A 24,788-nucleotide genomic window follows, 5' to 3' on the forward strand; every position below is an offset into this window, starting at 1 on the left:
TGTGTTCTTGCATATCAGTTTCTGGGGAGCAAATGATGAGAAAGGGCTGCTGCTCTCATGCCCTGCTTTGTGAGCCTGGCAGCATCTGACTGGCAACCTTGGAAACAGGGTACTGGACTAGCTAGACCCTTGATCTATCATGGCTCTCTCTTGGTGCTTAGGTAAAGGACCCCTGACCATTAGGTCCAGTCATGACCAACTCTGGGGCTGCTCGCTCATCTCGCTCTACAGGCCGAGCGAGCCGGCGTTTGTCTACAGACAGCTTCTGGGTCATGTGGCCAGCATGACTAAGCCACTTCTGGCAAACCAGAGCAGCACACGGAAACGCCATTTACCTTCCTGCCAGAGCGGTACCTATTTATCTACTTGCACTTTGATGTGCTTTCAAACTTCTAGGTTGGCAGGAGCAGGGACCGAACAACAGGAGCTCACCCCGTCATGGGGATTCAAACCGCCGACCTTCTGATCGGCAAGCCCTAGGCTCTGTGGTGTAGACCACAATGCCACCCGCGTCCCTTTTCTCTTGGTGCTTAAGATGGAACATAAATAAGGGCAGGGATGTCAACTTGAATATAAATTGGGGGAGGTAAGCCCTGTCCCGCGTAATCGATCACAAGACGTGGCACATGCAACACCATTTGAACAGCAATGCATGTCAATATTGGGGGGGACCTCAAATATATTATTGGCGGGGACACAAAGGGACGTCAGCCCCCAGGAGTTGGCTTCTTTGAATAAGGCCGAGAAGCCAAGTTGTGGAATTTCCTCCCAATAGAGGTGCCTCTGACACCTTCATGAAGTCAGTCTGTCATAGGCTAATGCATCCTGGTTTTTGACACCTGAGTTAAGAGTTAGGGAAGCACTTGACACAAGCCTGCTTTGGGTCCCTTATGGTGAAGAGCAGGTGAGAAACCAATTCATAATAAACACACAAGTGAACAAAAGTGGAGACCTAAACAAACAAGTTTCTAAACAGAGCCAAGATGGCTGCCTCTCAGGAATGTTGTGGGTTTCTTGTGTGGAGACTGGACTGGATGATCTTGAAGGCTCTTTCCAACTCTACGATTCTATTCTTGTCAACATTACTCACAGCAAATTAACACTGAAACCACATAAGAAAATTCTGCTTACACTTTTACAATCCTTAGAAAGTTACTCCGTGTGTGTGTGTATGTTTTCATGGCTGATTCACTAGGGACTTATGTCGGTGTTGGGACTCCGGCTTTACAAGACTCTTTAAAGCCAAATTTACAGTCAGCGCCATTGTTTTCTGTGGAGCCGTGCCAACCAATCATTTTGGCCCCAGGAGTCCAATATATTAGGATACAATTTCACCAAATGTTTACACCAGTCACAGTTGTTGCCTCATTTCCTATGGTGTTGACCTCTCTGCATAATTGCAATCATTATTACTGTTTGCCGTCTAGGGGAGGTTTTTTAAAAATACTTTTTATTAAAGCTTTTCTTTAATAAGCAGCTAATCTGTGGCCCTCCAGATGTTGCTGAACTAGAACTCCCATCATTCCTGACCACTGGCTATCCTGGCTGAGGCTGATGGGAGTTGGAAGTCTGACACCATCTGGAGAGCCAAAGGTTAGCGCCCCCCCCCGAAGTACTGATATGCAGGACTGTGATAGCTGCTGCAATAAACAGTTTGCGATGCGTTTCTACTTTTTGCACAGATTTGCAATTGCAACGGAAATGCTAAATTAAGCTACGGCTGCAAAAACAGAGAGGCAACTTAAGCAGCTCATTTGTTTACAAATTGATTTCTGCTTTCCTCTTACAATGGTTACATCCTGTAGATGTGAGCATCACTTTTATCATAAAGCTGTGCAGGCTGGTTTTGGGGATGTCATCACTTGTTCACAAAAATACTGCACCTTCCCTTCTTCTTTTACAAGAAAAAGGTCAGGCAGAAAGCACAAAGTGGGCAACCATGACCAAAACTGACACTTCACTCTTTTTCAAAATGAGTGACATTTAATGGCTTGTAATAGACAATGGCATGTTGGAAATGCAATTCTGCTTTGAAATTATTTATCTTATGATTAGCTGGCCCATATAGTTTCCCTCCCACCCTCACACCAGAGCCAACGCCTTAAAAGATCTTGCTGCATAGCCTCCACTTTCTGCCTTTATGTACCCTCACTAGGGATGCGGGTGACACTGTGGTGTAACCACTGAGCCACTTGGGCTTGCCGATCAGAAGATTGGCCTGTGTGCGATCGGGTGAGCTCCTGTTGCTCGGTCCCTGCTCCTGCCAACCTAGCAGTTCGAAAGCACCCTAATGCAGGTAGATAAATAGGTACTGCTGCAGCGGGAAGGTAAACGGCGTTTCCGTGCACTCTGGCTTCTGTCATGGTGTTCCATTGCTCCAGAAGAAGTTTAGTCATGCTGGCCACATGACCCGGAAAGCTGTCTGTGGACTAATGCCGGCTCCTTTAGCCTGAAAGCAAGATGAGCGCCACAACCCCATAGTCGCCTTTGACTGGACTTAACCGTCCAAGGGTCCTTTACCTTACCCTTGCTATTGATGCCTTCTGAAGCAATTTAGACTTTACATACAAAACATAAAACTATTGACATATACAGTTGGTCTGCCACTTACACAAGGGTCTGGTTCTGGGGTCCTTGTGCAAAGGTGAACTAGCAGAGTCCTCTTGCCACCTTCCCAGAGCCCAGTAAGCAAGACAGCGCTTTCCTTGCCAGCCTCTGGGATGCTTCCAGAAAAGGCGAAAGGAGTTCTTGGAGCGTGCCAAAGCCCTCGCATCTCCTTCCCAGAGCTTGGTAAGCAAGGAGAACCCGCTGGGTGCATGGGAAGGGGGCGGGGAGATTTTTTTTTTAAAAAAAGTTTTTAATATTTAATGCTATATTGTTTTTAACACTCGATTGGAAGCCGCCTAGAGTGGCTGGGGAAACTCAGCCAGATGGACGGGGTAAAAATAAATTATTATTATTATTATTATTATTATTATTATTATTATTAATGGAGAGAGGGGAACAACAGGTTCCCCCTGCTCCCCATTTATTTATTTATTCCCTCCCACCTGCATAAGGTTGCAATCACATATGTGAAGTGAGAGTAAGTGGGTTAAGAACTTAATTCGTTCTGGAGGTCCGTTCTTAACCTGAAACTGTTCTTAACCTGAAGCACCACTTTAGCTAATGGGGCCTTCTGCTACCACTGCACGATTTCTGTTCTCATCTTGAAGCAAAGTTCTTAACCTGAGGTACTATTTCTGGGTTAGTGGAGCCTGTAACCTGAAGCATCTGTAACTTGAAGCGTCTGTAACCCGAGGTACCACTGTACCTATGAATGAGACCAAAAGCCAGGTGGAACCCTGGGGCTTATGTTGCCAGCATTATGTACAATCCAAGGTTCACCATTTATAAGCCTCATGGAATTCAATAGGGGAGATATGTTGTGTTTTTATTTATTTTAAAGGATATCTAGCCCCTGCTCTTAAAATAATAATCATTAAAAAATATATTAAATTATCACAAAATAACCCCAGTGCATCGTACAATTTAAGAACTGTAATCAAGCATATTATACAAACCAACAAAAGGTTACATCACCACCACCACTCCCTGCAAGTTACATCGATCCAGAAGCACAGCCTTCCCTATCTCCGCCAATGAACAAATCAACCAATGACCTAGGCAAATGAATGCATTTTTAGCTGGCACCAGAAAACCAGAAGAGGCGACGCCAATTGGACCGAGAAGGGAGGGCCTTCATAAACTTAAATGCCTCCCCTTGAATTGAAGGAGGCAGTGATTGCCACCAACTTGGATGACTTTAAAAAGATTAAACACATTCATGGAGATAATGACTGCAAGCCATGCTTTGCTGTTGGCTCCGCCCCCTTATATTCACCTCCAGCGGACCTGAGTGAAGCCTGCTCACTCACTGGTCTGCTCGGCTGGCCCCGCCTCCACCAGTGCCGCTGATTGGATTTAACCCGGGGTTTGGCGGGAACCCCCAACGACTGCGACATCAGGGAGGTGGGCCAGCACAACCAGCTGGTAAGTCCCACATGGCTCGGGGTGCTGCATGCAGTCCTGCAAAGGGTGCCCACAATCGAAGGAGCATTCATTATGGCTGCAACACTCTTCCTCCATGGTTTGATGTTGTGTGCTTCTGAACAACAGTTGCTAGAAAGGAGGGGAGAGGGCTCTTGGGTTTGACTCCTCCTGACCAACTTTCTATAGGCATCTGGTTGGCTGTTGAAAGTACAAGAGGGACTAAATATATCTTTGGCCTGATCCAGCAAGCTGTTACGTTCTTATGAATGGGAATAATTATAAACTTCCCACTTTCTTTCCTACAAGGAGCATGATCGAAAGGATTCATAGTAAAAATCACAATGGCCACATATGCTATATACACAACTTCCACCGACATAAATAGGTCTCAAGTTCCCCCAAGACTACATGGAGACATACATACAGTGGTACCTCGGGTTACATACGCTTCAGGTTACAGATTCCGCTAACCCAGAAATAGTGCTTCAGGTTAAGAACTTTGCTTCAGGATGAGAACAGAAAGCACGGCAGCAGCGAGAGGCCCCATTAGCTAAAGTGGTGCTTCAGGTTAAGAACAGTTTCAGGTTAAGAACGGACCTCTGGAACGAATTAAGTACTTAACCCGAGGTACCACTCTACTTTAAAAAAAAAGTGTGCAAAGGATTGCAGCCTTCATCAATAAACATGTCATAAGCCTCACCCGTCACTCTTCAGTGGAGCTAAATTAGCATCAATCCAAGGACTTCCATTTAACTGGGTTGTGAATCAGCTTCTGTGGGTATCTGTGCAATTGAATGAGTCATGACCATATAGCCACAATGCGTTTTATAAGAATGTTTTATTACGATGTTACAAAATGCAGGACTTGGCCAGCAAAGACACCAGGTACACAGGAAACTATAATGGCATCAGTCAATGTGTGAAGCAGCATACAGCAAGCTTGAAAGAGCATTCTGACCACGCAGCAAGTGCTTCCTGCCCTTCCAGTGTATAAATAGCAACCTGTACAAATGTGCTCTTGCACAGCTCAAAGCACAGAGAGCACTGAGCGGGGCAGTCCCTCTTCACTATGCATCTTCAGGCAAGGGTGGTGAGAGCTATAAACCACCACCATCTGGTGGGTCGCAGGTTCACTGTCCTTGCCTTAGGACAGGCATAGGCAAACTTGGCCCTCCAGATGTTTTGGGACTACAACTCCCATCATCCCTAGCTAGCAGGACCAGTGGTCAGGGATGATGGGAGTTGTAGTCCCAAAACATCTGGAGGGCAGAGTTTGCCTATGCCTGCCTTAGGAGCTTGTGCAGCTTGCTCCCATTGGCTGGTGTCCTGCCTTACATGCAAATATGAGCAGCTGAGGCACAAAAGGGAACACTCCAAAGGAGCAACTGCTGCTGTCCAACCTGGAGAGGCATTAAAAGTAAAGGTAAAGGGACCCCTGACCATTAGGTCCAGTCGTGACCGACTCTGGGGTCGCGGCGCTCATCTCACTTTACTGGCCGAAGGAGCTGGCATTTGTCTGCAGACAGCATCCGGGTCATGTGGCCAGCATGACTAAGCCACTTCTGGAGAACCAGAGCAGCGCATGGAAATGCTGTTTACCGTCCCACCGGAGCGGTACCTATTTACTGACTTGCACTTTGACGTGCTTTCAAACTGCTAGGTTGGCAGGAGCTGGGACCGAGCAACGGGAGCTCACCCCGTCGTGGGTATTTGAACCGCCAACCATCTGATTGGCAAGTGGCGCTGTGGTTTAACCCACAGCACCACCCGCGTCCCATGGAGAGGCATTACACTTTGCTAATTTTTTTGGCAGCAGTGTGGAGGCAAAGTTGCATAAAGGGTGTATGCCTTAGGATTCAGCTGTCGTCTAAAGACTATTTACAGAAATATTGCAAAATTAATGAATGTTAGAATGATGTTGGATTGAAGTTAAGTGGTTTCTAGCTGTAATGGTATAAAAGAATATGGAAAAATTGGTTTTTAATATCTAAAAATTTAATGTTATAATATATCAGGATTAAAGATCAAGATTAAAAAGGAGGGAAAGGAATCGCTGGATTAATAAATTGAATTGGAATACAAAAGAGGGAGGTATGAGGAGGTCTGGGAAACAAGTAAATGTAAAAGAAGGGATGAAAAGATGGAATTGTTTTTAATTGGTTTTTCTTTTTTGTATTTTGTATTTTGTATTTTTTCTTTTTACTGTTAATTTTCTTTTTAATGTAATTTTTTCCTTTTGAAATTTTAATAAATATCATTAAAAAAAAAAATAGGATTCAGCTGTCGTCTTGGGAGTCAGGTGCTGGAATCCTGAGGATTAGGCTGGGTCTGGACTGCCAGTAAGGTGGCCAGGTTTAAAAAATTAAGGGACTAGGACTCCTGCACCTTTAGTAGTTATGAAGAAGAGAGAATTCCATTTTACAAGCAGACTATTAAAGGTGAAAGAGTGCTATACTCTTTTTTTTAATCTGCTCATCCCAGCTACCAACTGCCTACCCTATTACATGCTTCACGTAAGAGTGAAGCACACAGCTCAGACTGAAAGGATCACATACATCAGGGACAAGGAAGAAATTTGATCCAGTTCACATTTAAAGGCAAACTCATATAATCTGCACTTTCTGAAACTGTACAGAAATGCAGCCAGTCTTCAAAACTCTCTGAATTTCGCAATGCAGTTTTTCAACCAAGTATTGCAAATAATGCATGCACCGAGGTCATGGGCACATAAAAATACATATACAACGCACAAAACGGTTTTGCAGAAATGTGCATATGAAGGAAAAATTAGCTGAATTCTCATAAGGAATTTTTTTTTTTTTTTTTGTAAAGTGCAAACTGATGTAAAAAAGTGGAAAGCTTAAGGCTGGTAAAATGAGAAGCTGAGAGAAACAGGAAACCACAGATTCTCCCATCCCTTCGTACCCTACAGTCTCTGCTAGGATTTTATTGCCGTTTTCAAATTAAACCAAAATATTTGCTGTTGAACTTCATCCCTTGGCCATTCAAGGTAGGTTTTTGTATTCATTAGTTTCCTGAGCTTACAAAACCTTTTGGGGATGGTCTTCTCTGGAATGGGCTCCAGAAGGATCAGAATTGCTGCATCGTTGTTCTCATCAAAAAGCCGGAAGTGAGAGAAATCGAGTTCGTACCTGCACCACTCGCTTTGTACAAAGTGCTCCGACAGCACGAACAGAGTTTTAGAACTCTTCTCAATGGAGTCGATAATGTTGTCCACAATCCATTTGCCAGGCGTAAAATCCCTTTTATGGAGGCAGAGTTTAAATGGGGGATTAGCTTGCTCCAGCTCCTGCACCATGACGTTTTCCACCCATTCAGAGTCCTGCTCGCTGTAGGAAACAAAGGCATCATAGCAGGTTTCTTTCTTGTGGTTTCTCTGGGGCTTGCGTTTCGCTTGAAGCCACGCCCAGGTCATTTGCATATACCAGATGGCATGAAGCTTGTGGCAAAGAACAGCCGCCGCCACAACGACCAACAGCATCAGGATGCAGATTAAGGACACCATCAAAGTCAGGTGGCAGTCAGAGGGTCGAAACTGAACAGCTCCCACTTGCTTCCCTCTTACATGCTCTGGAGAGTCACAGATGTAGTTTTCTGGCCAGGCAACAAAGACATTAGATGGTCCTTGTTGCGACTGCGTGAAGGATACAAATTCACACGAGCAGCGGAAACTGTTGTAACGTGCATCCAGTTTCTCGATTTTTGCAAATTTGACAAGTTGCTGCTCATTGAAGTCGAATATTTGGTTTCGTCTAATATTTATGATTCTAGCACTAGGAATTGAGGCAGCATCCGGTAGGGTTGTCAATCTGTTGTCTTTGATGTAAAGCTCCTGCAGGTCAGGCAGGCTCAGTCTGAAGTCTTTGAGGTTATTATGGCTAACATCCAGTACTTCGAGACTTCGAGGAATGCAGTTTGTGAGCATGTTTAATTTACAGCCAGATATATTTAAAAATTTCAGACTTCTGGGCCAAACACACGAGGCTGGCATTGCTTCAAAGTTATTTTGACTTATATCCAAGTTAATAAGATGCCGTCTAAGAGCTACACTTTCTGCTACTACTGAAATCTGCTTCAAAGAATTCCGACTGACATTTAAAGTTTGTAATCTAGGCCAGGCATCCGCACACAATGATTTTTTCAAATACGGATCTAGCAACAAATTCCCACTGAAATCAAGATACAGGAGGGAATAGAAGTGCCTTGCAAGATCACAGGGCACTAAATAAACAAATGCATTTTCAAGTGTAAGTCTGGTTAAGTTTGTTACAAGAGGCGTCACAGAAGAAAGATCTGAAAAGGAATAAAACTTGGTAATTGTCAAATTTCTGACTGTTATCACTTGCAGGGAAGTTGGAGCATCTTGAAGACCATAAAACTGCCCAGTACCTTCAAACCTGCAATCTACTATCTCTACCTCTTGCATTTGTTTCATACGGGCAAATATGGGTGCAATCCGAATGACAGACATATCCGAAAGTTCAACATTTCTAAGGATAACTTTCTGCACAGCTGTAAGAAGCACTGGATCAGAATAGGGAATGGGCGGCATATCAAGGATTTGTATATTTCTCAGTTCAAGACACACCACAGAATCTGTAACATCATATATAATTGCAGCTAAAGTGGCATCGGGGGGAATATTCAACATAATGTGATTTATCAACTTAATTGATTTCAGAGTTCCTGCTACATATTGTTTGAGGTTGTGTCCTTCAATTTCCAGTTCTTCAAGAGTTGAAATTCCTTCCATATCATGTGCCTGTAAAGCAGAGAAGTTGCCATTTCCAAAGTACAGGTATCTCAGTTTTGGCAATTCAGAAAACAGTGGAGCTTCCCCAAGAAGTTGGTAGAAGTTACCTATTAGGTTCAACTTCTGTAAGGAAGAAAGGGGCCTGAACCAAGAGGGCGACAAGTGAGACAGTTTGTTCTTTGATAAATCCAAGTATTCCAGCTTTACAAGGGAGCGGAAGGCCTTCTCATCAATTGTCCGAATTTGGTTAGATTGGAGCAAAAGAGTTTTCAGATTGATGGCAAACTTCAGGTCCTCTTCCCCGATGTGCTCTATACTGTTGGAGGTCAAATCCAGCTTCACAATATCATCTTCTAGCCCAGAAGGAACTGCACGTAAAGCCCTTGAAGAATAGTTGCAAAAGTGAGTGGCATCGCAAAACGGGCTGATCTGCTGGGCAGAGAGACTCACAGCTCCAACAGCAGAGATGAACCACAGGCACCAGACTTGCTCAAACATGACTGCCTAAATGGTGGTGGTGGTGGAGGGGTGAAAAAGGAAGAAAGAAACAGAAACAGAATTGTGTGAATTTGTTTTTAATTCACTATTAAAAGCATTTAATCACATAAAGTTCACTGATAGATAGAGGCTTGACAAGAGAACCAATCAGGCAGTTGCCCCTGGCTTCAGCCACTAATATACAGACACCTTTAGGTGCCAAGCAAAAACGTTCCTTTTTAACCAGGCATTTGGTTAATCTGATTTACATCCCATACCCTTTTATAATGTATTTTTTGGGGGTGGGGTGGGTTATTGGGTTGTTGCTTTTATTTTTATTAGTTATTTTGTGGTTTTATATCTTGATTTTATTCTGTGAATCACCCTGAGACCCCTGGATATAGGGTGGTATATAAATTCAATAATAATAATAATAATATCAAGGGTGGCCTTCAACAAAGCTTTACTCATGAGTAGACCCAAAGAAATTAGTGACCCTAACTTAATGCCCATCCATTTCACACTGAGTCAAACTTAGTTGAACCACAGGCTGTTTGGGGGGAATCGCTGCTGTGGGTATTTGCCAAAGCTGTTGCCATGGGCACTGCCACCTTGGAAGGTATCCTGCAGACAGGCAGTAAATCCAAAATGGCCATTCCAAATGTTTGGCAGCATCAGTTGCACTGCATGGGCAACAGCTGTCCTGTGCTACTATCTGATTGTCATTTTGGTGCTCATAAACTAAACTGTAGCACAGGACAGCTATTGTCCATGTAAACAGTGCTTTAGTCTACACGGGCCAACTCTCATTCTCACAATTGTTGTAAAGCGAGACAAGCCATCATTTTACAGACGGGGGAATCAACTGAAGGCTGCTCAACAAGTTGAGGGTTAGAGATAAAATTGAGCTCTGGTCTCTTGAAGACCAAACCAAACAGCAGTAATTTCTGAGCCGTTTTGAAGCAGCCAAACTTTCTTCCTGCACTTTTGGTTCAGTTGGCTGCCCTCCCAGCAGCTTTTGCTTGGCTGGATCTTGTGCCAACAGAAGGGAAAGTCCCAAAACTTCCCCCCTCCCACCAGTGCCTGCACTTTCATATTCATGCAAGAAAGGCTGGTGACCTCGATTCATTCCAGATGCTTTTGCTGGGAATGTCCCAGGCACATTTATAACATAAACAACTGCACAAACCTGAAAAAAGCCTTGTCTCTCTCTCTCCCCCCTCCATCTGCTATTGTCAAGTAGCAATTTGGAAACAACAAGCATTAGTTGGCAATAGGAAACCTACAGGGCCGTTCCACACTTGCACCCAAGTTAATTGATCGACAGCACAATCCTAAACGTATCTACTCATAAGTAGGTCCTACTGAATTCAGTAGGGGTTGCCCTCGGGTAAATGGGGTTAGGACTGCAGCCTTAGTGTTTTAGCAGATTATGGGCAAACAACAAATGCAAATGAAGTAGCTTCTCCAAACACTGGGTTCTGAAAAACCACTCATCTTCCCAGGGAGGCAGGCTGGCCACAAACACTCCCTGTGTACAGCAGGGGGTGTAGCGATGCTGCCCATGTCATTGGGAGTCCTGGCCGCGTCACGCCCCACGGCCGGCCGACCAATATGGTCAACCAGGGGGCGTGGCTTACCTGATTTAAACATCCGTGTGGCTGGGGGCTCAGTCTCCTTTTCTCCTCCTGTGTCAGATCTCCCCCCCTATTTCCATGCATTCGCCATCTTGGGCTTGCTATGGACTACAGTTAGTCGCCTGTTGAGGGGGCCAGGTAGGAATTTCCCCACTTGGCAAACTGGCACCAGCAATGTGGTTTTCACCTGCCTTGAAGCAATCAACACAACTTTGTAAGATTTGGCAACTTTGTAAGATTTGACAACTTTGTAAGATTTGGTAAGAACCAGGCATTGGCAAACCTGGTTTATGGGAGGGGAGGTTGTGGCCTTCACCTGCCCCTCCTCTTTAAGGGTATTCTGTTAAAGGGATCCGGGGGTGTGGATCCTGTCCGAAGCCCAGGTAAGGGCTAGGGCCATGCCACGACCCCACTGGGGACCCTGGGGGAGCTCACAGTTGATGTACATTAACAGGGCTTCCCCTACTGGTGGTTGACCCTTATGAGACTACCTGCATGACGGGCAGGAGTCAGATAGTCGGTTCAGTTCCATTGCCTAAGCCAGGGGTAGGCAACCTAAGGTCTGCGGACCGGATGCGACCCAATCGCCTTCTCAATCCAGCCCACGGACGGTCTGGGAATCAGCGTGTTTTTACATGAGTAGAATGTGTGCTTTTATTTAAAATGCATCTTTGGGTTATTTGTGGGGCATAGAAATTCATTCATTCCCCCAGCAAAAATATACTCCGGCCCACCACATGGTCTGAGGGACGGTGGACCGGCCCACGGCTGAAAAAGGTTGCTGACCCCTGGCCTAAGCCAATACCGCTCACATCTGTAACCAATAAAGTTGTGGCCTTATCCCATTAACTCAAAATATTGGTGTCCTTGTGTTTCATTATCTAAGAAATGGGGTGGGGCTCGGGGGCTCCCCATGCAACACAGGATGGGCTCTCTCTGACACACTCAAGAGGATGCAATGTATCCTGGGGATGACTGAGAAATGAAGAGATCACCCACAGCAGTTTATATGCAAGGTGGTGCCAACCTTAGTGAACAAAGCAGAAAGAAATGCACCTGACAAAAGAATGAAGAACAAGGGCAGGAGGGCACAGGAAACCTTCTCACACCAGGCCACAGTATTTGTCCATCTGTGCCAACCTTCCAGTTGTTTTGGATTTCAATTCCCATCAGTCCCAGACAGCAGGCTGGCTGGAGGTGATCAGAGTTGTAGTCCACATAGGTAAAGGTAAAGAGACCCCTGACCATTAGGTCATCTGGGGTTGTGGCACTCATCTCGCTTTATTGGCCAAGGGAGCCGGCGTACAGCTTCTGGGTCATGTGGTCATGACTAAGCTGCTTCTGGCGAACCAGAGCAGAGCACAGAAACACCGTTTACCTTCTTGCTGGAGTGGTACCTATTTATCTACTTGCACTTTTATGTGCTTTCGAACTGCTAGGTTGGCAGGAGCAGGGACCGAACAAAGGGAGCTCACCCTGTTGCGGGGATTCGAACCGCCAACCTTCTGATCAGCAAGTCCTAGGCTCTGTGGTTTAACCCAAAACGCCACCCATGTCCCTGTAGTCCACATACACACATGTAATAAAGTAGAAGAGAAAGCATGCTGGCTGGGGCTGATGGGGCTTCTAGTCCAAAACACAGCTGGATGGCAACCAGGTTAGAGAAGGCTGGTCTCCTCTTACCAGCAGTGGCTGCCAGGCAGAAGCTTTCCTCACCACCTGCTACCCAATCCTTTGAACTGGGGATCCCAGCTGAAGCTGGGACTCTGTGGAAGGAGAAGACAGTGGGCAGATGGGGTGTGTGTGTGCCAGCAACCCCTCCTTTTGCATGTTGTGCCCTAGCCCTGCTTTCCACATGATCATTTGTCACCACTGCATATAGTTTACTCGCAACCAGTGTACACCGTGAAAGGTTGTAGTGTGACTGATATGCCACTAACTGTAAGGGGCTGTGCCATAGCTGTCCATCAGTTGCCAGTGACGTTTCACAGCCATTGGGTTTATTTCATCAGTGAGGTTCACTAGGACTGGTGCCCCTATTTAGAATTCTATCAGGTGTAGAATAAAACAGAAAAGAAAATCACAGACGCAGTACCAGCGCTGAAAAATTAAACTTATGCTCCTTCATAATCCTTGTGGCAGAAAATGTATCAATGAAAATGCATCCATGACCAACTAAGGGGAGGGATATAAGTACTGTAGATTTTCTGTGCTGACAAGGGTTAGGTGTGTGAAAGAAAGAAATCTTAAACACCTGTTTTCTAATCTCCAATACATAAACACCAGGAGGATGGGCAGTGCAGGCATCTTCTAAATAGCAAGGCAGAATAGCGTACTGAGCAAGAAACATACTTGAGTGGTCATGCCAAGTCTTCTCTTGAATGTCAAAAGCCATGCAAGAACCATACTATTGCAAGTGTCCGGCTAAGGGTTCAAGGCAGAATGACTCTGCCCAGAACTAAAGCTGTGGAGCAAAACTAAACTACATTAGTTACTATTCCTTTTTGTAACAGATTGCTACACACAGGCTTGTTAAGTGGTAAACCAGAAGGAAATCTGCTACCTGAATAGTTCAAACCAAATGGTGCTTCCACAGTGGGGCTGTTGGGGGGCAGGGGGTTGGTGTCAGGGGCATCCTTTGAAGCTACATGTCACCTCCATGCCTGGTGTGGGCAACTGCAGGCCGAATGAGCAATGGCAGCGGATTGCACACGAGAAGGTGCATTGGAGGATACCCAATGGCAAGGTCCCCATAAAAAAGAAAAAAACGATGCTTACTTCATGCATGTCAAGCTATGTCTAAAACTTAGGAAGTTCTTATGACCATTTTTTCACACACAAATACCTGTGAATCGTTTTACCTTCAGACCTATTTGTAAACGTGTGATTAAAGTGGGAGAGAGAGCAGGAAAGGGCTTTCAAATGAGCATCGCCATGCAATGCATGTCAAAGATAATGCAGCTGCTTTTGCATCCCCATTGCAGAGGGAAGGAAAGTGGGAAAACAAAAAATAAGCAGCGCAGCTCGTTTCTTCAGAAACAAACTCCATGAACTTTTTTTCCAGCGCAAACATGGAAAGAACTGCCCTGTCCGCAGCAGCGCAACCATCGGCTTAAGCTGCAATCCTATACTTATTAACTACGAGTAAATGCCATGGAACTCAGCGGGACGGACTTACTTGTGAGCAGGCGGCTGTGGGCTTGCTTCGAAAGCGTCGAGCCGCAGCAAGAAGAAAACACATAAAAACACTACAAAAATACAATACCCACCGGCAGCGCGTGCAGAGTCTCTTCCAAGGGGTTGGGGCTCCTCAGGTGCGCAAAGTCCGCGTCGTCCCGCAAGAGTTGAAGGCGCCTCCTCCCGCGCTCCCGGCTCCCTCCGCCGCCTCTCCGCGACTGGATTTCCCGGAGGGGAAGTGCCTGGCGGGCCTCCGAGGGTTTGCTTCGGCGACGCGGGCGAGGACAGAGCCAGAAGGGGAGGAGCGCGGCGGGCGAGCAGCCGGCCATTCGCCGGCGGGGGCGGGGGGGAGGGGACGACCCGGTGCAGACGTTGCCGCCAGGCTTCAGGTGCCGGAGTCGCCGGGGTGGGGGGCGAACAAACGCCCCCGGGCCCTGAAGCGCCTTTCCCCGCTGCCGAGTTAGCCGGAGGCCACCGCGCGGGCCGCTCGCCTCCGGAGTCGCTTGTGTCGGGCTTCTTACCCCGGGGCAGTAAGCCCGTTACTCCCGCAGCACAGGGAGTGGCAGCACCGGGAGCAAATAGTGCAGAAGGGAAGCTTGAGGTTTCTGGGCGTGAGGGGCGACGAAGGCTGCTCTCACGTCAACGCACCATATTAAATGAACTTTTATTGACGGCAACCCTAGGTCACAACAGCAGCACCATACACTTAAAGCCTCTGGCTTACCCAAAGAATCCTGGGAAATGTAGAATCATAGAATCGTAGCGCTGGAAAGAGCTCAAGGACTATTCCAGTCCAACCCCTTGCAATGCAGGAATCTCAAGCGCAGTTTGTTAAGAGTGCTCTGGAGAGGCTGAACTACAATTCCCAGCATTCTTTGGGGAGAGCTGGGGGCTTTACATGCACGGTGTGGTTATGGGTTTCTAGGTCTTCATGGAGGAAGTGCTGCCTCAAACACTTTGCTGCCTAAAGTGGAGCCCTTCTCATACATCCCTCCCCCACCCAGCACATTAAAAAGAGTTAGGATCCCTCCAGACTGGAGCGGAGTTCTTGGTGGGGTGGGGGTGGGGATATATTTTGTGATATGCTATTGACACAACAATAATGCATTAGTGGCCATTGACATATCAATCAGTTCTGCAAATTCCCCCAATGTTGCTGCATTATCGCCATCTACAAGGGAACACTTGTGCTATAGCACAACCAAAGCAGAACATAAACAGCGACACAACATTTGCGGCATGAAAAGTTAACAGGAATTCAGCAGGAAGTTACAGGGCAAGCGATGATAGGAAAAAAAGCATCCTGCTTTGAGGATGGAGTCCTGTTCCCTTTCCTGGTGTGGTATGTAGAACAGGGAGAGGTGTCATCTTGTCCTTTGCCTCAGGCAGCAAAATGTCTTGGACCAGTCCTGGACAGCAACCCTGGAAGGTGGAGAGCTGCTCAAGACATGATGAATCTTTGCCTACTTCTCCAGTGAATTTTTACACCTTTTTTAAAAAATGGTGAACATTTTAAGTTGAGCTCATCAGTGACTTTTAACCATGATTACTAGGTTCCTCCTCCACTGCTTTTGAATACCAGTTACTGGGAATCACAGGTGGGGAGAGTGCTCTTGCACTCAGGTCCTGTGTGTGGGCTTCCCATTGCGACATCTGGCAGCCCCTAGGAGACAACAGTCACTGGCTGCTCACTTCAACTGCAATTGACATGTTCAGCAAAGGAGAACATCCAGTCCTCCAGTCTTTAGTTGGAAGCAAATATTGGAAGCAAATACTGGACATTTCCCAGCCAATTCAAGGAAAGCTTTTACCATTGGAACAGGCACATCCTCCGTTGCCTGGAGTTGGTTGACCAGGGAGTTCTTTTCAAGAGCCTAAAAGTCCCCTTCTCTTAAATCAGTACAACAGGAGCAAATTGTGTTTAATAGTTCTCACCTACAGGTGTCCCTCAGCTAGCTGTTGTTTTTATGTTATTTTCAGCAGAGCCAGTGCACAGAGAAGCAAGCCACTTCGTATGTTATCCTGCAATACTGAAGTCATCTAAAGAATTTTGTAGTGTCAGCAAACCTATACAACAGGTTCAGTAGAACAACACAGGAATCCTAGTAAATGAGGCCACAAGAGATCAGCAGCATGCTCTTTAGATCAGAGGGGTCAGCAGTGTGGAACCCACAGGCAACAGTATGCCCCCACTACTTCTTCCCTGAAGGGACACGGGTGACGCTGTGGCTTAAACCACAGAGCCTAGGACTTGCAGATCAGAAGGTCGGTGGTTCGAATCCCCGCAACGGGGTGAGCTCCCGTTGCTCGGTCCCAGCTCCTGCCCACCTAGCAGTTCGAAAGCACGTCAAAGTGCAAGTAGATAAATAGGTACCGCTCCAGTGGGAAGGTAAACGGCCTTTCTGTGCGCTGCTCTGGTTCGCCAGAAGCGGCTTAGTCATGCTGGCCACATGACCCGGAAGCTGTACGCCGGCTCCCTCAGCCAATAAAGCGAGATGAGCATCGCAACCCCAGAGTCAGCCACGACTGGACCTAATGGTCAGGAGTCCTTTTTACTTCTTCCCTAGAAATCCATCGTGTATGAGAGATTTCACTTCATGCTCAGTACCTGTTTGCACTGGCTCAGCCTCTTTTAGACTGAACACCTCTCAAACATGTTCACATGTTTAAGGAGAAGAGGCATTCACCTTTTCTGAATGCCAGGACACGTGTACACCATCTGTTCTGAACAAGAGTGAAGGTGCAAAGTGCTTCTCTGAACAAGCATGGCAGTGGCTGATGCAAGTGTGTGTTTCCCACACTGATGGAGTACATGACCACATCATTTTGTGGTCCCATCTCTCTTTCTGTTCTTTCAGGTATGGGAGCCATTTTGTGACTGCTGCCTGTGGCATATTCTCAAAACTGAAAGGTGCCTACAAAAAATCTGGCAACCTCTGATTCAGAAATTATGCAATAGCTTTTAAAAAACCCTTTGTTTTACTTCCTCATGGACGCTGTTCTTCAGGCTCTTCCATCATGTTCATGTCTGTGGTTTCCTGTTAATGTCATCAGTGGCTAAGTTAAATATATTCGTCTCATCAGCAGATTATCGGTCCCATGCAAGCCCTGATCTTCTGCCAAGGGCTTCTTCTTTTCCCCGCACTGTATGATGCAAGGGGTATTGGCTGGACAGTGTACCTCTTGCAGCTCAATACCTGTCAAGCAGACATCACACTAAGCTTTCAACCACAAGTCCCCAAAAGGGAAGGGCAAGCAAAAGTGGTAGCAGAAGCAACTGCTCTCATTGGAAGACAATAAGCAGAAGAAATAACACCAGCACCAGCACCAGACTGCCCATCATAATAAAACATCAAACATTAAAAAACCTCCTGATACAGGGCTGCCTTCAGATGTCTTCTAAAAGTTGTATAGTTATTTATCTATGACAGCTGATGGGAGGGTGCCACCACTGAGAAGTCCCTCTGCCTTGTTCCCTGTAACTTTACTCTCACAGTTTGGGAAACCTTAGTGTATAGCCTGAATGATGGGGGTGGAGATGCTCCCTTCAGGTTATTGTTATTATAGTATTTATTTATATCCCACTTTTCCCCTGAAAGGGATGCAAGGCAGCTTACATATAAAATAGGAACAGCTAAAAAGTTGTTTTAATCAGACACTGATAGAATTAAAACTATATATATCTACTGTATATATCTTTATTGATATTGATAGGCATGCAGTGGATCAGAATTTTCTTTCTCCTAGATGGGCTACCTTCCCAGGCTGATGAGTCCCATCTGCACCCCCCACTTCCCCCTACAGCATTTGCAGAAACTGCCTTCTTGACTGTTGGGCCCACCATCCGTCTTGTCCGCTCAACCGCTAGAGCACGCAGGGGAAGCCTGCAGGCCATGGCTAGTCCACAGACAGGATTACATCTAAAGCTTTTTTTGTGTTTTGTTAGCACATCTTAAACCCAAACCCAACATGTTCAAAACTACTCTTGTTAAAGGCCATTCTTCAGTTCTGAAGCAATTATTCTCAACACACCCAGAGCCCATCAGCCCACCCATTTCCCTCTCCATTCCATGGAAGGAATTGTGTTTCTATTCTAGCTAGTATATGGTTATTCATCTGGCAGTAAGCTGCTCAGCTGCTAAATGCCTTTGCTAAGTTTATGTTTTTCTCTGCCAAATTCTTCCTTGGAATTTCCAAGTGGAATTTCCAAGTGGAATGCAAGTGTGAAACAACTGTGCTTGTGAAGGGTCAGGTGTTCAGATTGGCCTAAAAGTCTTATGACCTCCTTCATTCACCCACACCGTTTCAGCTCTCAAGGAAAGTCCCAGGATTTTATAAGTGCTAGTGAAATAGTTTTAATTGTATTTCTATGTATCCAGGGCTGGATTTAGGTTTGATGAGGCCCTAAGCTACTGAAAGTAATGGGGTCCTTTATCTATCCAGCTGTCCTTTGTCAACAACAAATTGTCACTGTTTTTCGTGTTGAATATATGCTATATGGTAATTTATGGACCTAATAGGTATCTAAAGCCATTTGCACATAACAAATAGGAGCCAACACAACACAAAACACTGTTGCTGTATGTAGGTTTTATCTTATTTGTTTTTTATATTATATTTTGGAAATCTACGTCCAGGTTTTTCCCTTTATTTTTTGGGGGGGACCCCAAGAGAGGGGGGCCCTAAGCTATAGCTTGTTTAGCTTATATGTAAATCCGGCACTGTGTGTATCCTCTTTAATGTTTGCTAAAGAAAACACTTGTTAAATGCTATGTAAACCTCATCTGGAAAACCACTTCTGTGAGATATTGTGTATGTAAAATAAAAACCGTCATCATTTCAAAATATACTTTTGTCTAAAACAGGTAAGTAAACAGCAATGGGCAGAGCCATTGATAGAAGATTGATGGCACTGGACTCCCAGTTCTCACCATTCCTGACCATTGATCATACTGGCTGGGGCTGATGGGGAGTCCACAAATATTTGAAAGGCTACAGGTTTCACTCTCCTAAGCAAGAGATATTGTCTCCTGGAATAGTTCCCTCAAATTTAGGAGTACACACTAGCTGGCAGGGGAAATAATTGATATGCCACAAATGAAGCAAGGGGGTCTTTACCTAAAGGTAAAGGTACCCCTGACAGTTTAGTCCAGTCACGCACGACTCTGGGGTTGTGGTGCTCATCTCGCTCTGTAGGTTGAGGGAGCCAGCGTTTGTCCGCAGACAGCTTCCGGGTCATGTGGCCAGCATGACTAAGCCACTTCTGGCGAACCAGAGCAGTGCACGGAAATGCCTTTTACCGCCAGAGCGGTACCAATTTATCTACTTGCACTTTGACGTGCTTTCGAACTGCTAGGTGGACAGGAGTAGGGACTGAGCAACGGGAGCTCACCCCGTCGCGGTGATCCGAATCGCCGACCTTCTGATCGGCAAGCCCTAGGTTCTGTGGTTTAGACCACAGCGCACCCGCGTCCCTTTTTTGGGGTCTTTAGGATAGAGCAAACAGCTGAAAGTATTTTTAATTGGCACATGCTTTGCTGTTACTTCCTCTGAGGTGCACAAAACAGACATGTATTCATTCAGCTGTGGGAATTTCTTAAAATAGGATAGCTTATGTTACCTTTATAAAACGCAGAGATTGCAACATCAAACTATTAAATGAATTATTGCTGTGGAATGTAGAATGACAATGAAGAGATGTCACCAGTTTCGTTCATTCTCATGATCTGGTGGGAGCCAGAGTGCAGTTTTGGGTTTTCGCATTTTTTATGCCAACTTGCTGTTTTATAATCTTAACAAGTTTCCACATGTGTAAAATACAGTAAAAGTAACCATGCAAGAACAGATTATTTTGCACATTTTGATTCTGTGGCGATTGCAAAACTTTTTTCAGAGAGACCAGTTTCCAGGTAAGGTATTTTCTACAAATATGATTTATGTTTTAATCTGTTACCCAGTTCTAAAGAGCTATGCTTTAACTTCCTGCAATTGGCAGTAGCAATTCCCCCCCCCCCCCAATATACTTTTGCTCATAATTGAAATTCTTCTTTCTAGGACTGTAAACAATTCTGTAATCAATTAATATCCTGTAGGTTTGTTCCGGGCATGAATGATGACTGAATCTAATACCCTTTCCCCTCCTTTGTAAATACAGTTGTGAGAAACATGGTGTGGCACACTATTTCACCATTTTAACCCATTCCTCCTCAAGGAGCTCAAAGGGAAATGGAGCATCCCTATTCCATGCTCACATGTGGGGTAAAGGTTAGGCTGTGAGACTGTGTCTGTGCCCAGCGTCGCCCAGTGAACTTCATGGCTGATTGGGGTCTGGAGCAGGTCTCCTTGGTGCAAGTTGAACACTAAACATTGTACCGCTCCAGCTCTTTTCTGTATATGAGCAACTTAGGAGGCCAATAAAGCCTCTGCTAACTCAGAACAAATGGTTTTCCTTAACCTATCACTTACAATAGGCCATAGTTCACAGGTAACAAGGTGGGGGAGATAATATTCATGGCTAAAGAGCTTTGCTTACCATTTTTGTGTATCTATAGGTTATAGCCAATGTGTCATATGTTCAATATGGTGGAACAGAACTTCAGTTTCCTATCACTCCCCGCCCCCTTAATCTGTTCCAGGATGTATGGAAGGCTGGAGATGACAGGAGAGTAAAAGCAAGTTTTGCTGCAAAGTCCATTGTTCCACATCCCTAAGCTTATCTCCACCTTGTTGAACAGACTAGCTGCATCACTTGGTGCAAACCGATGTGCATTTTCTTCCGCAGCTCTGAGTCACTATGCATGACAACCAACATTAGAGGAACAGAAACTTTGAAATCTACTGAAGCATACCTATCCCATCTGCCTTGATGACCACTTTTTAAAACTGCTCTTTTACTTCCTTGTTAGACACGTCTTAAGGAGCTTTAAAACCATCTGATTGAGAGTTACTAAGAGTGGTCAACTATATAGAAATAATACATTAACTATAGAGAGTCTGTGTTTGTGGGTTTTTGTTTTGCTTTATAGAAGGTCTAGAAGAGAAGTGAGGAACCTCTGCGAAGGTCAGATGCCATGACACTAAAGACCCAATTCTTACATTGTGTGGAATTGACCTTGCCTGCAGAGCCCAGCGATCATTTGGATATATAAGAGGTGAGGTATAGGTACGCAACACTGTTTTCCCTCAATGCAGTTCCCAAATGCAGTTCAGGCAAGGAGGACAGATGTAGAACCAGGCCTGTAAATATGGAACATTCTGTAAATAAATGTATTCAAGTTCCCATTAGCATCACTTGCAAACTTTAGTTGCTGTATAACGACATTGTTTCTAGAAAAAGAAAGCTAAAGTGTGGGGTTTGGGAAGGGGTTGCAGTCTGTGTTTTGGGAAATGACAGCAGGCTTCCTGTTTCCACAGAGGCAAGTGTGGATGTGTTAAGAAGCCACTTCTGCTTCAGCTACAAATTTCAATGACAAAGCAGAACCAGTTTGTGGTTCCATATAATCTCAAATATTTAGAATTACCTTTGTTATATAAAAAAGTTATCACTTAATAAAAAGGAGCAGAAATATATTCAGGAAAATCTGGGATACAAGTGTAGTTATAACAGATTTTGAAAGCAAAAAGGGAAAACTCCCATTTCAAATATACAACTGGACCATCAGTACTATTTACCTAAAATTAGGACACTAGTGAGCAGCTTCCTCTAATTTCCATTACATGGGACTACTTGACTTGCATGATTGCTTTACCCCATATGTGCCTACTCAACCATATTTTGTTATAACTAAGAAGTATATAGATCTTGTTAATGAAAGTTAATAATAAAGTACTTAGTTTTGGAAACACTGTTTTGCTAATAACAGATTCAGACATAAAAAGTAGCCCTTCTTGAGCTACACGTTTTAAACAACAATGAAGCATTACATTAAAGGACCTAATTCCATATACAGTGGTACCTCGGGTTAAGTACTTAATTCGTTCTGGAGGTCTGTTCTTAACCTGAAACTGTTCTTAACCCTAAGCACCACTTTAGCTAATGGGGCCTCCCGCTGCTGCCGTGCCACCGGAGCACGATTTCTGTTCTCATCGTGAAGCAAAGTTCTTAACCTGAGGTAATATTTCTGGGTTAGCGGAGTCTGTAACCTGAAGCGTATTTAACCTGAAGCGTATGTAACCCGAGGTACTACTGTAATGCACACACATTCTCTGTTATAAATTTGAAACTTTATTGTTTGGCTTTTCTATGTATTTCATCTATTCTTTTCAGGTAAGAGAATTATTCAAGGAAGCAAAACCATATGCCATAAGGAACTTAAAATTACTGAAATGGGTAACAGGAAATATTCAACTTCCAGATTCTTAAAATAAGCACAGTCACTCAAGAGGTTGTGTTCTCTTTTGGAACCTACAGACACAACCATCGTGTCTGCTGCTTGGATGTCTGAAGTAGAAAATGGGAAAGGCTGGATATGGTTTTAATTCAACTTAACCTGCAATATTCATTCTGTACTCACTCACTTGGAAAGTCCCATGAACTTTATTGAAGGAAAGGTTGTTTATTTATACAGCCCAATCCTCCACATTACCCAGAAGTAAACCCTGCGTTCTTCATCAAGACTTATGCCTGAGTAAATGTGCACAGGACGGCAGCCTTGGTAACAATGCAATCCTATATATGCCTGTGTAAGGTCCACTGGAAATCCAGTAAATTCAGTAGGACTTACACTTACCAGAGTAAGTGTGTATAGGATTGCAGTCTTTAAAAAGGAAAGCTGTGTTTGTGTGTGTATTATCTAGTGTGAATCAGTTTGGGTTGCAAAATGGGATTTATTGCATAAAAAGAAGTTTTGAGGCTAACATATATTTTAAATGTATTTTAGAAGAAAACTTTGGAAGGACTAATTTAAAATCCCTTGCAATCTAGCAGCTGAACTTGCATCTATTTTGGTACCATTTTCTGGGCTACCAATTCTTGTCTCTGATCTTTACAGCTGTGTCCACAATGGCCAATGGCCAGATCCATAAAGTTCACACACACACACACACACACCTGTGAAAGCTAATGAGCAAAAGTTAAAACATATAAAACTGCCTCATACAGAACCCAATAATTAGTTATGCACTGGTAGTTGACTCCCCAGACCCTCAGGCCAGTGGCGTCGCAAGGTGTGGGGCGGGACACCCCAGGTTCCATGTTTGGGAGGGTGACAAGAAGGCACCCCGCAGGGTGCCTGCCCTGCTGCACCAGCCCGAGTAACCATCATGCTGCCGCAGCCACATGTGGAGGATCCTCCGTTCGCGACTGCAGCCGCAAGCAAAGGATCCCACCACCGTCCGTACGGCGTTTGAGTGGCGCCGGTGGCAAACCGCTACGTACAACGCATGTGCAGTGTCACATGCTTGCGCTGTATGTAGCGACGTTGCACATGCACTGTACATAGCGGTTTGCCACCAGTGCCGCTGGAGCTCTGTACGGATGGCGGTGGGATCCCTCCGCAGCTCCCAGGAGCCATTTACAGCGAGCTGGGGCCCCCCCTCCCAGCCTCCCCGGCTTGGCGTAAGCGGCTCCTGCTTTGCTGCTTTACAGTGAGCCAGGGAGGGGCGGACGGGAGCCACGGCTCCCCCTCCCTCCCTGAGCCAGGGGCCCTGCTCCCAGCCTCCCTCTCTCCCTGGCTCGCTTTAAGCGGCTCCCTCTTTGCTGCTTTACAGCAAGCCAGGTGAGAGGGGGACAGACGAGAGCCGTGGCTCCCGAGAGGACGCAGCTTTGCCAGCGCCCTGGCAAAGTGGCATAGCTCCCCCCTCCCCCTGGGGTACTTGGGTGTCGTGGGGGTGGGGGCACGGAGGCGTAGGAAGGGGGGCAGACATTCAGCGCCCACCCACGACTCCCAAGCCTACCCCGAGCTATCGATGTGTGGGGGGGGTGACAAAAAAAATTCCACACCGGGTACCACCTGGGCTTGCTATGCCTCTGCCTCAGGCAGCCTTTTGTAGGACTGCTGAGATCATCATTCCAACTGAAGGTGCCAGGAAATGGAGTAAATTTTGGGCCATCTGCATGCAAGGCATGCTTTTTGAAGCTGAGCTACTTGCTCTCTTTTTCTGTTGTTACCAGTCTTGGTTTCTGGCACTCTATCATAGTATTTCAGAGTTGGAAAGGAAGAGGTCTAAGAAGTCATCTAGTCCAACTCTCTGTTCCATGTAGGATCTACACAAGATGCAGCTATAGCATCTCTTGACACCTGAATGCCCAGCCTTTGCTTAAAGTATCTCCAATGAAGAAGAGTCCACCTCCAAGGGAGACTGTTCTGTTGTTCAACCACTCTTACCATTAGGTAGTGTCTTCTCCTGTGTTCACCCATCAGTTCTGGACTTGCACTTCTGGAGCGATGGAACAAGTATGCACCATCTTCTGTGTGACCGCCATTCAGATATTTGAAGACTTCGATTTAGGATGACAATGCCAAGACAGTTCTATAACAAGAACAGAGTAATATGACTAACGGTGGTTGCAAAACTAGTTTCTCGACTGCTTTCAGAAAGTGTTTCTATAAACAGAAAGAATGCAGAGCTCTCAAAACCCTTAGCAAATTTGCTACTTCCTGCTAGTAAACACTGCACAATTAATTACAAAATGTATGACAGTTCCTGATCTAGTGGTTGAAAAAAAACAAACCTGGACAGTGATTCCTTTG

General features: G+C 45.4%; 1 protein-coding gene across 2 annotated transcripts; it reads right to left on the reverse strand.

Annotated features, from left to right (window-relative positions):
- Nucleotides 1-4,851: 4,851 nt before the first annotated feature.
- Nucleotides 4,852-14,418, reverse strand: TLR2 (toll like receptor 2). Of its 2 annotated transcripts, none has more exons than XM_081021355.1 (2): nt 14,190-14,418; nt 4,852-9,310 (listed from the first exon to the last, which is right to left on the reverse strand). In XM_081021355.1, exon 2 carries the CDS (start codon nt 9,302-9,304, stop codon nt 6,971-6,973), a length of 2,334 nt encoding a protein of 777 aa, XP_080877481.1. In that variant the 5' UTR covers nt 9,305-9,310; nt 14,190-14,418; the 3' UTR covers nt 4,852-6,970. The 2 variants fall into 2 exon arrangements, with proteins under 2 accessions (XP_080877481.1, XP_080877482.1); XM_081021356.1 differs by lacking the exon at nt 14,190-14,418 and adding an exon at nt 12,604-12,710.
- Nucleotides 14,419-24,788: the final 10,370 nt, after the last annotated feature.

This window comes from Podarcis pityusensis (genome assembly GCF_964106645.2).
Source record: "Podarcis pityusensis genome assembly, chromosome: 9".
Taxonomy (NCBI): domain Eukaryota; kingdom Metazoa; phylum Chordata; class Lepidosauria; order Squamata; family Lacertidae; genus Podarcis; species Podarcis pityusensis.

Excerpts from the sequence above, each read along its gene's own strand:
- TLR2 (XM_081021355.1), bottom strand. The coding sequence starts at position 9,304 with ATGTTTGAGCAAGTCTGGTGCCTGTGGTTCATCTCTGCTGTTGGAGCT.